The sequence below is a fragment of the Barbus barbus genome (genome assembly GCF_936440315.1).
Source record: "Barbus barbus genome assembly, chromosome: 37".
Lineage (NCBI taxonomy): Eukaryota > Metazoa > Chordata > Actinopteri > Cypriniformes > Cyprinidae > Barbus > Barbus barbus.
In genome coordinates, this window is record NC_136715.1 from 17,072,287 (window position 1) to 17,085,164 (window position 12,878).

General features: G+C 37.3%; 1 protein-coding gene across 2 annotated transcripts in view; it reads right to left on the minus strand.

The window, feature by feature from the left end:
- Window positions 1-12,614, minus strand: part of LOC306856787 (mitochondrial S-adenosylmethionine carrier protein-like) — a 58,014-nt gene extending 45,400 nt beyond the window's left edge. The window contains exons 1-3 of one of the 2 annotated variants that reach the window (XM_079396256.1): window positions 8,628-8,777; window positions 7,097-7,253; window positions 6,737-6,846 (exon numbers count right to left, since the gene is read on the minus strand). In XM_079396256.1, coding sequence (XP_079252382.1) covers window positions 6,737-6,846; window positions 7,097-7,253; window positions 8,628-8,660 — 300 coding nt within the window. In that variant the 5' untranslated portion in view covers window positions 8,661-8,777. Of the gene's footprint in view, window positions 1-6,736; window positions 6,847-7,096; window positions 7,254-8,627; window positions 8,778-12,457 lie in introns of those variants that run through there. The other variant, XM_079396257.1, reaches the window with a different exon arrangement.
- Window positions 12,615-12,878: the final 264 nt, after the last annotated feature.

Sequence of the window (12,878 nt, forward strand, 5' to 3'; positions counted from 1 at the left end):
TTACCCACAAACCTGAAACCACTTTTTGAATCCCAGTACACTTCTATTAGCATATAATAAACTACTTGTACATTCTAAGGTCGCTCTCACAGCTGTGACTCACTCCAGACATCAAGAGAAACAGCTAGAACATTCCAAACGGTCCGTGAACTCAGAACACGCGCCTCCCAGCAGAGTCTCAGGAAGTTGGGATTACTACAGGGACCTGGAACAATCTTCCACAGATCATCATACAGGTCCTTTAAAAAAACAACAACAGCGGCCTCTCGGGTCCTTATGGAGCGCTGCCTTTCCAAAACCTATCTGCACAGACCAATGTGTTCATGACACGTCCCCCATCTCGTCCTTTAATAATACCAATGCATGAGCAGAAATAACATGTTTAACCCAACACTTCAATTGCCTATTTTTTTTATATTTCAGAGATCTGCCAAGTGAGAACAAGAGGGGGTGTGAAAAGGCTGAAAATGAGCCACAGTACAATGCTCAGGCTTGATTTGAACAATAAATCAAAGGCAATCGTATTCTCGTGGGCGATGCATGGATTATTTGCTGTGCCAAGCTTAACAGGTTGCCAGTCGGCCTCTTCTAAGTCATGCTACATGCTGTTTTCACCCAACAGCCATAAGGAGAGACAAGGTTTATAAATGTACGAAAAGTGCTCCTTCAGCTTGACAAATGAGCTTTTGGAGAGCGTGTTGGGCAAATGTGAATGAAGATAAATCTGACATAATGGCTAGATAACAGCCTGCTCTGGTCCTGACAGATACCATCAGCCAGTGCATTCTTTATCTAGCACGAATACACACATACATTGATATTGAGAAGGAAGTGACAGAAATCACTATTGCTATTATTACAAAATATTACAACACAAGGCTGCTGAATAGATTATTCTGATTGGTTGACAAATGTTCTAAGGTGTGCAATTATTTTTCAGTAAATGCACAGCTATGAGGTAGCTCCAGGCCATTTAACCGCATTATGCTTCCTTAAAGGAACATGCCACTATTTTTGAAAATAGGCAAATTTTCCAACTCCCCAATAGTTAAACAGTAGAGTTTTACCGTTTTCAAATCCATTCAGCCGATCTCCGGGTCTGGCGGTAGCACTTTTAGCTGCAGCTTAGTATAGATCATTGAATCTGATTAGACCGTTAGCATCTCGCTCAAAAATGACCAAAGAGTTTTGATATTTTTCCTATTTAAAACTTGACTCGTCTGTAGTTACATCGTGTACTAAGACTGACGGAAACTGAAAAGTTGTGATTTTCTTGGCCGATATGGCTAGGAACAATACTCTCATTCCGGCGTAATAATCAAGGAACTTTGCTGCCGTACCATGGGTGCAGCAGGCGCAATGATATTACGCAGCACCTGAAAATAGTCCCCAGCTATATCATAACTAGTTACCTAGCTGGGGACTACTTTCAGGCACTGCGTAATATCATTGCGTAATATCATCAAACTCGTTGGTCATTTTTGAGTGAGATGCTAACGGTGAATTTGAAAACGGTAAAACTCTACTGTTTAACTCTTGGGGAGATGGAAAATTAGCCTATTTTCAAAAATAGTGGCATGTTCCTTTAAGGAAGCATAATGCGGTTAACAGGCCTTATTTGTGAAAAGATTTCAATTATTTCAAAGGTCCTTATAGCCTTCAACAGCAAATGAACCAAAACCCACAGAAACACTGATCAAGCCAACAAATATGACAAACCACAAAAATGACAAACAATTCCCATGTTTTTCCCACAAACAGAAACAAACCCGCAGAGAAACTTGTTGTCAGCACTGCCTCACAATTAACATTTTTGATAAAATTGCAACTGAAAAGCTACATGAAATTTAACATTGCTGTTTTTGAAGCTGTTAAACTTACAGCAATGCTATTTGTAAAGACGCCTCTGCTGAACACTTTCAATAACTCATCAGCCATATTTCTTACATATAGAAACCTTTTATATAGTTTTTTTATATAGTTGAAGAGACAAGCTGGACTTAAGGGAGACTGGTGAAAGTGTATAAAGTGAGGATAAAGTTTCCAGACAATTAAAATCTTTCTGGTTGCAGATGGGAGGCTGTTACAAGGCATATTTGATGCTACAAAGGCTGAATCCCTGAGCTTAAAGTCCTGGATCCACATTGCGTTTGATTAGTGTGCTAGTGTTAACCTTAAAGGGTCAACTAGATAACTATGACAGTACAGCAGCGGCAAAGATTCTGGAAAAGTAATGGGGAAACGTACAAAGTAATAGGAAATACTCAAAGTGATTATTGCACAAACAAGAAACAAAATTGACTGATGCAAGATTGGGCCAGAACACTCCAAATCCAAATTTTAAACTAACAAGTCAAATCATCTCCAGTTAGAAAACCTATTAGTGAGAAGTTGTATAATGGCAGGAGTTATGTAAGTAAGATGACTTTGTCTTCTGCTCCAGACGGCCTGAGGGGAAGACTTTTGTGGTTAAGCTCCAGGATTACAGGATTTGAACGGGGCAACGTGTACCCACAACACACTGGGATTCAGCTGGGGCTCTGCTGTTAAAATCCTCCTTTTGAAGTGTGCAAATCCTGCTGCACCAGGCAAAGGGTTATCAACAGTCCTGACTTCAACTTCACCTCATATTCACATACAGTCAAACCTCAATTTATTCAGACACCTTCAACATTTCTCACATTAGCACAGTTTATTCGCTATAGTTTAGAAAATGGTGATAAAATATGACAAGAACTCAGAGTTAAACAGTTTCAGAACAAATTCACCTTGATAATGTCAGATAACTTTGATAGAAAGGTATGTAATGAATTAGGTTGAATAGCTGTCAGCTGTTAAATTAAAGCACACAATTAGATAATACCAATTTAGGTTAGCCAAGCAATGTTTACTTTTGTTCACTTTGTGGTGTAAAAAAGGTCGCATTAGCAATTAAAGAAAAAACGCTTAAGCAAAACATGGTCAGATCAAAGTGTAATTTAGTAGTCCAATGTTTGAAGAATTATTGGGTATAATATGTCAGTTTACTTTATTTTGCCATCCTCACTTACATGAATGAACTATAATGTCCTGCTCCCACTAGTAAAAAAAAAATATATATATATATATATATATATATTGTGGCAGGGTGGAAGGAACACGCGACAAGGAGAGCTCAGGTTAAGGCCCCGGAGGGTGGATTTTATTTACAAATAAGTGAATACATGGGCGGTGGTGGCGTTCTTGCTTGTGGCGGTGCTCTCGATCGTGTCCTGGTGTGGGTGAATCCGTGCGGGGCTCGTGGCTGTGCTGATCGGGAATAGGATAGAGAGGGTTAGTTTGCTGTCTCATGGAGAGGCTTCTCAGCTTTCCTCTGTGAGTACGCCGCTTAAGGCTACGTCCACACGAAGCCAGATTTCTCCCTATCCGATCTTTTTTTTTGCCTCAAATTCCGTAAACACGGAGGAAATAAACACGGAGGAAATATCTGCGTACACACGGAATCACTGAAACCTACTGAAAACGATGTAGTACACATGCCAGACCAATATGTGGCGCTGTAGTTCTGCCACAGAGATACACAAAAAAACAGAGAAGAAGACTTGGACCATGTGCGTAAACCTTGCGCGCTGAATACAAACTAACACACAAAGCAGAAGATTTTGCTTTAATAAAGTTAATGAGCTCAGTGGGTTCTGCAGCACGAACACAGGCACGTAGTCTGACATTGTTGTTGTTGTTGTCGCTGTTATGTGACGTAGCGGTGTCTGATTAGGGGTGAGACGTGGGCTGATGACGTCTTCGTTTCAGAAAATATACGGATTCGCCGTCCACACGAAAACGTGAAAACGGCGTTTTCAAATTTATCCACCCTGGGACCCGGTTTCAAAAATGATCGGTTTCACTCTTCGAAAACGCCGGATTCGTGTGGACGAAATGCCTATACGGTAAAAAATGTATGCGTATACAGCGAAACGCGTCTTCGTGTGGACGGGGCCTAAGTGCAAGCAGGCTGACGAGCCGCAGGTGTGGCCGATCAGCCGGTGATGAGCTGTGAGCAGGTGCTTCTCGTGAATTTCCAGGGCAATGCTGATGTGGTCTCGGGACGCTCGTCACACTCCCCAAAACACTCCCCATTTTGTAATAATATATATATTATTACAAATAATTATCTGGTGTCTGAATAATTTTTGGTTTGACTGTATCTTTGGGTATTGGTGAAAGCTGCTTTTTTCACTTGACTTATTGTTCAATGTCTGTGATTAACATGTAATGGTAGATGCTCTATAATTTTCCAAGCAAAAAGCCACTTTTCACCCAGAGTGTCTTCTTCACTATTAAGAAGTAGATGGAATAACAGTCGTTATTCTAATTGGTAATAACCGGCTTCTGCCATTCCCTTAGGCTCATCAACAGTGTGGAGAGGGAGAACCTGCTGCATGGGCAACAGCTTGTTCTCTTTATATTACCCTGCCCTGGCTTGCGCTCTGGAGAGGTCACTCCAGCTTCGCCTTATGGCGTCGAAACAACACGGGAAGCAGCAGTTTACCGGTTATAAGCTACAGCTCAATTGGCGTAGAGCTTAGTGACAGGGGTTGCTTCCGACGGCTCTCATTAGACAGCTACCGCCCGCCTAAGCTGGGCAGTCCCCAGCCAAATAGCGAATAGTAAGCTGTCAACTTCTACCAAAATGGCAGTGTATAATGCCTGCATTGTCAGCAATCTACTGTATGGCAGCAAAACATGGACAACATACATCAATCAAGAACAAAGGCTGAACAGCTTTCACTTGTGCTGCCTTCGCCGAATCCTAAAGTGGAGAGACAAAGTACCTAACACCTGGGTCCTTGTACGTGCTGGTCTCCCCACCATGTACACGCTACTTAGGCAATGCAGGATGCGCTGGCTCGGCCATGTACGCCCGCCGAATGGAAGATGGCCGTATCCCAAAGGACATCCTGTATGGCGAACTAGCCTCTGGCAAGAGATCTGTTGGCCGCCCCCAGCTGCGTTATAAAGATGTCTGCAAGCGTGATATGAAAGCTCTGAACATCAATTCAGAGAATTGGGAAGACACTGCAGCTGAAAGCAAATGGTGGCGCAGTGTCCTTCAAATACAGCTTAGGTTGGGGGAAGAACAGATCCGGACCTTAGCGGAGGAAAAGAGAGACAAGAGAGCAAATAGAATCCCAGATGACACCGCCACAATTAAACATACATGCATCCACTGTGGCAGAGTCTGCCTCTCCTGCATCGGCTTAATTAGCCATAGCCGTTGCTGTTCCAGAGGCGTTGACATGACTTCCCGTCAGGGCACATCTTCCACAGTCGAGAATTACGGAAGGAGGCCAAGAAGAAACTGAAATGATCGACCCAATTACAACATTTATTGTTATATACTGTCACTTGAAATTGGAAACTACAGCTGCATATGGAGACGAATTGAATGGTGATATATTAGTCGGCCCTTGTGTGGAATTTCACCTCTAATGAGGTCGAGGAAAATCTGCGTAGATTTAGATTTAAATATGATAAAGTATAACAGAGCTGAGAGGACTGAAATCTAATGAGTGCACATTCCAAACTGATTTCAAAAGACATTTTAATTTTTTTAAAGCATGTAAATTCTCTAAAAAAAAAAAAAAATCCATAAAAGCGCACTTCTTATCTTTTTGACAATTTCATTGTTTTGAAAGAAACTTTTATTTTATGAATAAACGTATGTACACTAACGTTCAATTGTTTGTGGTTGTTAAGATTTCTTATTTTTTGGATCAAAAATACAGTAAATCCTGTGAAATAGGCTAACCTGAATTTCTTGTTTTCAGTGTGACATGATCTTTTATAAATCATTCTAATATGCTGATTTGGTGCTCAAGACACATTTCTTATTAATAATGTTTTTTTTTCAAGATTCAGGATGAATAGAATGTTCAATAGAACACCATCAATTTAATGTATGTTTGCTGAATTTTTTTTTTTTTTTAAAGTTTCTTTAAAAAATCGTGAGTCATTGTACACTTTCTTTTTTAAAAAAAATAAATAGACACCCTCTTATGAAAGTCTCATGTTCTTTTGAGGAATAAAGGCTATTTCACGCACTACTGTCCTGAAAGAATAAAGCAAACTGGATCTAGAAGTAGGCGGCCCTGAGACACAACAAATAAATGTCTTTACTGCCATTTTTAATTAATTAAATCTATCCTTGAGGAACAAAAGTATTAAATTCATTCAAAAACAAAACAAACAAAAAAAGTCAAAGTCTTTCCAAACTTTTGAATCGTAGTGCATGTTTTTTTAAATGCAGTACATTTTAAGGTGGAGTGTCCAGTAAGGAAACATAAAACAGCAAATTTTTTGCTTCTGTGTTGGATCATTTTTGTGACATGAGCTGAACTGCATTGCTTTCAGCATACACAGTTTCACTAGAAAAGGAAATTAAGGTGCTCTTTACAGCTCCAAAATCTCCCTTGACAAAACTGCAAGGTTCCTCTCTATAAATAAAAACAGCTATGTCAATAGACAACAATAAGATCCTATTTGGCCAGCTGGTGGGAAAATACAGGGTCGTCTGTGGCCCGGCTCCTAACCCAGAGCAAAAAACAGCCAACAAAAAACACATTCTAGGCATTATGCATATTTGTCTATGAAACAGAAATACTGTTCAGTCGGGTTGCAATGGGTAAATAAATAAATGATGATAAATACAAAGGACATAACAACAGGAAAGATAGAAGAAGAAGAACAGGACACCTACAATTTCTCCTAGTGATGCGGCCAGCATGTGAGTGAAGGGGGCCAGGTTTGTAGCACTGTAGCCTGTGAATAAAGACTTGGTGCTTTCATAGGTGACAAAGAATGCAGCAGCTGGAACCAAGAAGAAACACTTTATTGGAGGCAAATTATTAAAATAGCATGCACTTTCTAAAATGTGCATCTGCATTTGTAGGCATATTCTGAGAGCTAGTGATTCCAGCAATTCTGGATTAAATATGCTATTTATCATAATCAGAAGTCTTTGCAGCATGCAGTTATAATAATCCTCTAAAGCGTTTAAAATAAACTTTTAAACATTAAGCAGCCATTTTTCACATTTACAATTAGATAATAAACTTACCATTGGGAAAGGAGCCTATAGCAGCTGATGGGACCCCTGCATAGATCCCTCTGAAACCTCCCGCCTTGTAGAAGCCCTGCTGGCTCTGCAACCTTGTCTTTATGGTGTCCAGAGGGAAGAGAGTGAGATCTACACACATTCCCGCACAACCGCCTGCCTAAGGGACAAAGAGCAATGATACAATTTTAATACATCATTATATATCAGATTCAGTACAGTATAATACCATAAGATGCTTTAATTCTGGTGCAATGCAATTAATCACTGTAGTCTCATATATTGTTTTTACCACATAGTAATGCCACAATTTACCATAAATGACTCTTTAAAGAGCTTTAAGGAGAAGAAGAGTCAGCTTTTATGTTCTGCTTAAATATGCTACTAAAACATGAAGCGGAGATATAGAATACCACTTTTTATCTAATTCATTATTCATTATGATTGCCCCATTTTTCACCCACTGTGTTTTTAGAGCATTTCTGACTAACAATATGCAATACTGTACATATGGATCTGCAAACAAAACCTTTTTCCAATCCAATGCTAGAGATGCTCCAATGCTCATTTCAAATTTGCACACATCAGACCTGTACATACATAGTTGTCTATATTATATATTGTGTTTTTGCTGTTTTGTGCATTGCCTATTTGGATATTTGTATTATTCTTTTATTATCTGTGTCCTGTTGCGGTCTTTCTGTTGCACTGTGGAGCTTCTGTCACTATAACAAATTTCTTGTATGTGTAAACATACCTGGCCAATAAAGCTCATTCTGATTCTGATTCTGAGAGTGAAAACTCTGTGACTGAATTATTTTTACTCAAAAGAAAAAAAAGAAAGAAAAAAGTTTTGGTGCAGAACAATTACATGAAGCACTACTGATTGTATTATTATTATTATTATTATGAAGCGCCAACAAATTCATAATTGGGATGAAGTGTATTTTTTCTAAAAATGATAAAAGTAGAAAAAATAATTATTATTATTATTGCTAAATGAGACAAAACAACTGCGAGAGAAATCATAAATAAAAATGATTATTATTAGAATTGATTAACTAATTCATATTTGAGAAACAAGGGGAAATAATATATTTATATATATATATATATATATATATATATATATATATATATATATTTAATATATTTTTTATTTCTTTAACGATGCAAAACAATAAAACTACATAACAACAACAACAATAATAACAATAATATAATAATAAACTAGATGTGGGTGTTGTTTATTTGCTGATCACAGCAGGCTTTTTTTATGAAGACTTTTATTTTGTCATTACTTCAATATCAGACATCTCCGTCGTTATAACAATGAACAAAATTGATTTCAGAAGGACTAACGTTAGTGTGAGATAACTGAAACAAGAAAGGCTCAGATTGAGTGTACACTGACACATTAGCATGAAAACAGTCTTACTATATTACATTATACTGTATTTATTGCCTATGCATGGAGCAAGGATGCCAACGCTTTTGCTTTTAGCCCGTGCAACAGACATAAAATGTGCATTACCACAAGGGAGGCGGTGAACGCTCGCCTGTCCATATTGTACGCGAGGACTTTGTGAAGTGGTTGATCTTTGACACTCTGTGAAACAACTACCGCACGCGCATTACGGGCGCCGCCATGTTTAAGGCGGGCATTTCCGCCGACGTCTTCTTCTTCTTCAGGTATTAATGGCGGTTGGCAGACCAACTAAAATGGTGCATTCCTGCCACCTACTGGATAGGAGTGTGGAGCGCATAATGTTTAGGAAGAAGAGAGAGAGAAAATAAAATAAAAAATTACTAAATAATACTACAATCTCTTAAATTCAATTTATCAATTTATCAATCTTGTCTCTTTTAAGAAAATAATTAATTCATTTAATATTCTTGATTTCCTAACATAACCTGAGGTGACAAATGATTTATTCCCAAGGATCTTAACACTTGAATTAGTATAAATCTTTCTCTTTCATATGCATCACACACTATAAGAACGTGTTCTATTGATTCAGCCTGACCACATTTATCACACTTTCCCCATTCAGGCACTGATTTAACAAACACTGTCCAACACGCATCCTTGACATTAAAGCGTCATCTTTTCTTTTGCCATACGTTATTCTTTATAGACCTACTTTCTCTTGAATGTGATATAAGTGTCTACCTTTTGTTCCACTATCCCACTCCTTCTGCCATTTCTTTCTTATTTCATTTGCGATTAACCCTTTTACTTCTGTTTTAATGTCAATTTGTGTTTGGCCAGATGGTCTGCCTCACCCATGTGTGATGGTACCCACATGAAGTTTACTATTAGTCCGGATTTACTTGTTCTAAATAAACTCTGCATCACTTCAAATATCATATCTTGTCTTGCTGTTGCATTTCCACTTAACAAGCTATTTAAAACTGAAAGGGAGTCTGTGCAAATTACTGATCTTACTGGTTGTACTTCTTCTATCCACTGAAGAGCTAGGAATATTGCTATAATCTCTGTAGTAAAAACAGATATATGATCTGAAATTCTTTTTGAAATTTTGACTTTGAATTGGGGTATATACTGTAAACTGCTGCAGCTGTGAATCCGGATTCAGGATCTTTAGAGCCATCCGTGTATATTTTTACTGTGCTATAGTATGTTTGTTCAATATATAGCTGCACTGATATGTGTTAATATACTTCTTTCCTTCTTATGTTTTTCTTTGTAAAACGTAAAACTGGCATTGGGAAAAGCCAAGGGGGAGTTGCTGAAGTTGCCACAGAAGGGGCTATTTTGATGTCACTTAATCCCATATTTTGTGCCTCCTCATTGGCAGTCCATCCAAAGCTTGATAAATTTTAATACTCGTATTCCGAACTTTCTTAATTGGATGACTATCTGAGTGACCTTTTATATTAATCCAGAATCTCATCTTTAACTTGAGCCTTCTAAATTCAAGAGGCATTTCTCCCATTTCTACTTGTACTGTAATTGGAGATGATCTTATTGAACATATTCTAAGTGCTTGTGATTGAATTGCCTCAACCTTTGAAAGTTCTGATTTAGATGCAGAACTATACACCATACTACCATAATCAAAAACTGCTCTTATCAGTGCACAGTATATTCTTTTAAGAGACTGTCGACATGCTCCCCATTCAACTCCTGCCAAACACCTCATTAAATTGATTGCTTTTTTGCATTTCTCAACCATTTTCTGGATATGAGTTCTAAAATTCAGTTTAGAATCCATCCACATTCCCAGATATCTAATAACTGACACCTGCTCTTTTTTGAGAACTAATCAGTTATTTCATCAGCATGGTTGCTTGTTTACTTATCAAGAATTTCTTTCTCACTATAATTTTCCACTGTGTTTAGTGCTCTTCCGAATGGTGTAATGATGTTATTTAAGGGCTATAACAGTGCTATAACATTGTAAATGCCTCTTCCAGACCCAGTTGACACTTACATAGTTGGGATATGTTTTAAATCTACTTTGAAAAATAACAGAAATATTGGCTTTCTTTTTCTTAATGATTTTGCTTCCATTCCTCAAGCTGTTTCAAAATGGAATAGATCAGTGGAAAATATTTTGAGGAAAAAGGTTTGGATGCTTCCTAACAAGTATTTATTGGTAAATAAGGTTAAAGAGATTTCTTTTAAGCTTATTCATCAGTACTATCCTGTTAAATCCTATTTTGTCAAAATTCAATTTAAGCATAGATGTGAACTGTACTTTTTGTGACTCGCAACCAGAGACTGTCTTGCATCTTTTTTGGCATCGTGTTCCTGTAAAAAAACTTTGGCAAGACATTTGCCAGTTCATTGTAAATTTCATACACAATGACTTTGAGCTTTTCTTTAAGGATGTTTTGTTTGGAATCTTCACTTTTGAGAAGGAATATAGAAATATTTACTTTCTCTGCTATTTAATTATTTTGCTTGCAAACTATTTTATCCACAAATGCAAGGTTATGAAAGCTACCCTGAAATGTTCTTACTTTCAAGAAGATATTAAAATTTATATTAAATCTTTATCTACCTCCTATAACAAAAAGGCAATTAAAACTTTAAATATGCTCACTTTTGGTGTTTTTGTATAATTTGTATTTGATCATTTATGTTTTGAGGGAAGAGTATGTTAGTTGGTATGTGATCTATTTATCTATTTTATTTGTCTTATTTTTTTCTCATTTATTTATCTCCTTTATTTATTTGTTTACTTTTTTCTTCACTCTTTCTCTTCTGATTTGTAATTGCTATGTATTGTTTGGCCATCCTTGAACCCCTGGCTCTTTTCCTTGGTATATGTTCTGTTACATTTGCATTTCTTTAATATTATTTAAAGGCAAATGACAGCTATTTTATGTTGGCTGCTCTTAGAAACTTTAATCTCCCTGTTCCAGAGGTGGGTAGAGTACCCAAAAACTGTACTCAAGTAAAAGTAAAAGTACTTCTAGAAATATTTACTCAAGTAAAAGTAAAAGTAATAGTCTGAATAGTTACTTGAGTAAGAGTAAAAAAGTATCGGATAAAAAAACTACTCAAGTAGTTAGTTACTAGTTACTTTGGATCATATAGGTACTGAATATAGTCTATTTTTATTTAGATATATACGTAGATTACATTTATGTAATGTGTATGTGTATACACACACACACACACACACACACACACGCACTGCCGTTCAAAAAAAAAAAATATATATATATATATTTTAATGTAATTTATTTCAGTGATGCAAATCAGAATTTTCATCAGCTGTTACTCCAGTCTTCAGAGTCACATAATCCTTCAGAAATCATGTTGATTTATTATCAGTGCTGCTCTTTTTAGCTTTCTATTCATCAAAGAATACTGAACAAAATGTCACAGGTTCCACAAAATATTAAGCAGCAAAACTGTTTCCAACACTGGTAATAAATCGATATATTATAATGATTTCTGAAGGATCATATGAATCTGAAAACTGGAGTAACAGCTGATGAAAATTCTGATTTGCATCACTGAATTAAATTATATTTTAAAGTAAATTAATTATGTATTATCCTATAACCTCTGACATTGGAATCTCTGAAAACGCCTCACATGACTGCTCTGAACATAACGAAACAAATGCATATTGACGGATCTTCTGTTCTTCAAAATGTAAACAAATGTAGCCTGTATTTTTGCAAGCGTAAATATAGTAAAAATATGAATATTAATTGTGTCTAGAACAGGCCGCGCGCCGCTGCGCAGAGCTAACGCGGGTTCCGCGGGTGTTCATTTCATACTCTGTGACAGCTTATTTAATGTAAAAATTATACAATGTATTTAATGTAAGGTACATGTACAACAAACTGGTAATGTCATAGTGGTATCGTGGCCTATACCTGTGGAACAGTAGACAGCACACGCGGTGTTCATATAATAAAAGATCTTCATATAGCTCTAGCAAACAAGCCTTTGCAGATTTGCTTTCAACTGACTGTAGATCCAAAGCCACGTCTTCAGCGCTCTTGATGTTCTTAAACTCTCTGTTATCTGAGTGAGAACCGCTTCAGAGACTCAGCGCGTGCGGCAGGGAACTGAACGAATCATTCAAACTGATTCTCGAACCGATTCACTGGTTTGCCAACTGGTTTGATAAAGCCTTTAAACAGAATCGACTCAAAAGAATGAATCATTCGCGAATGGGCATCGTTCATTGCCCAGAGAAAAGTAGACGGCGCGTTTGGAATAAACTGAAGCATTTTTAACTTGTATTGCATTAAGTAACGAGAGGAGAGTCGCCCACAGTAAGGAAGTAAAAGT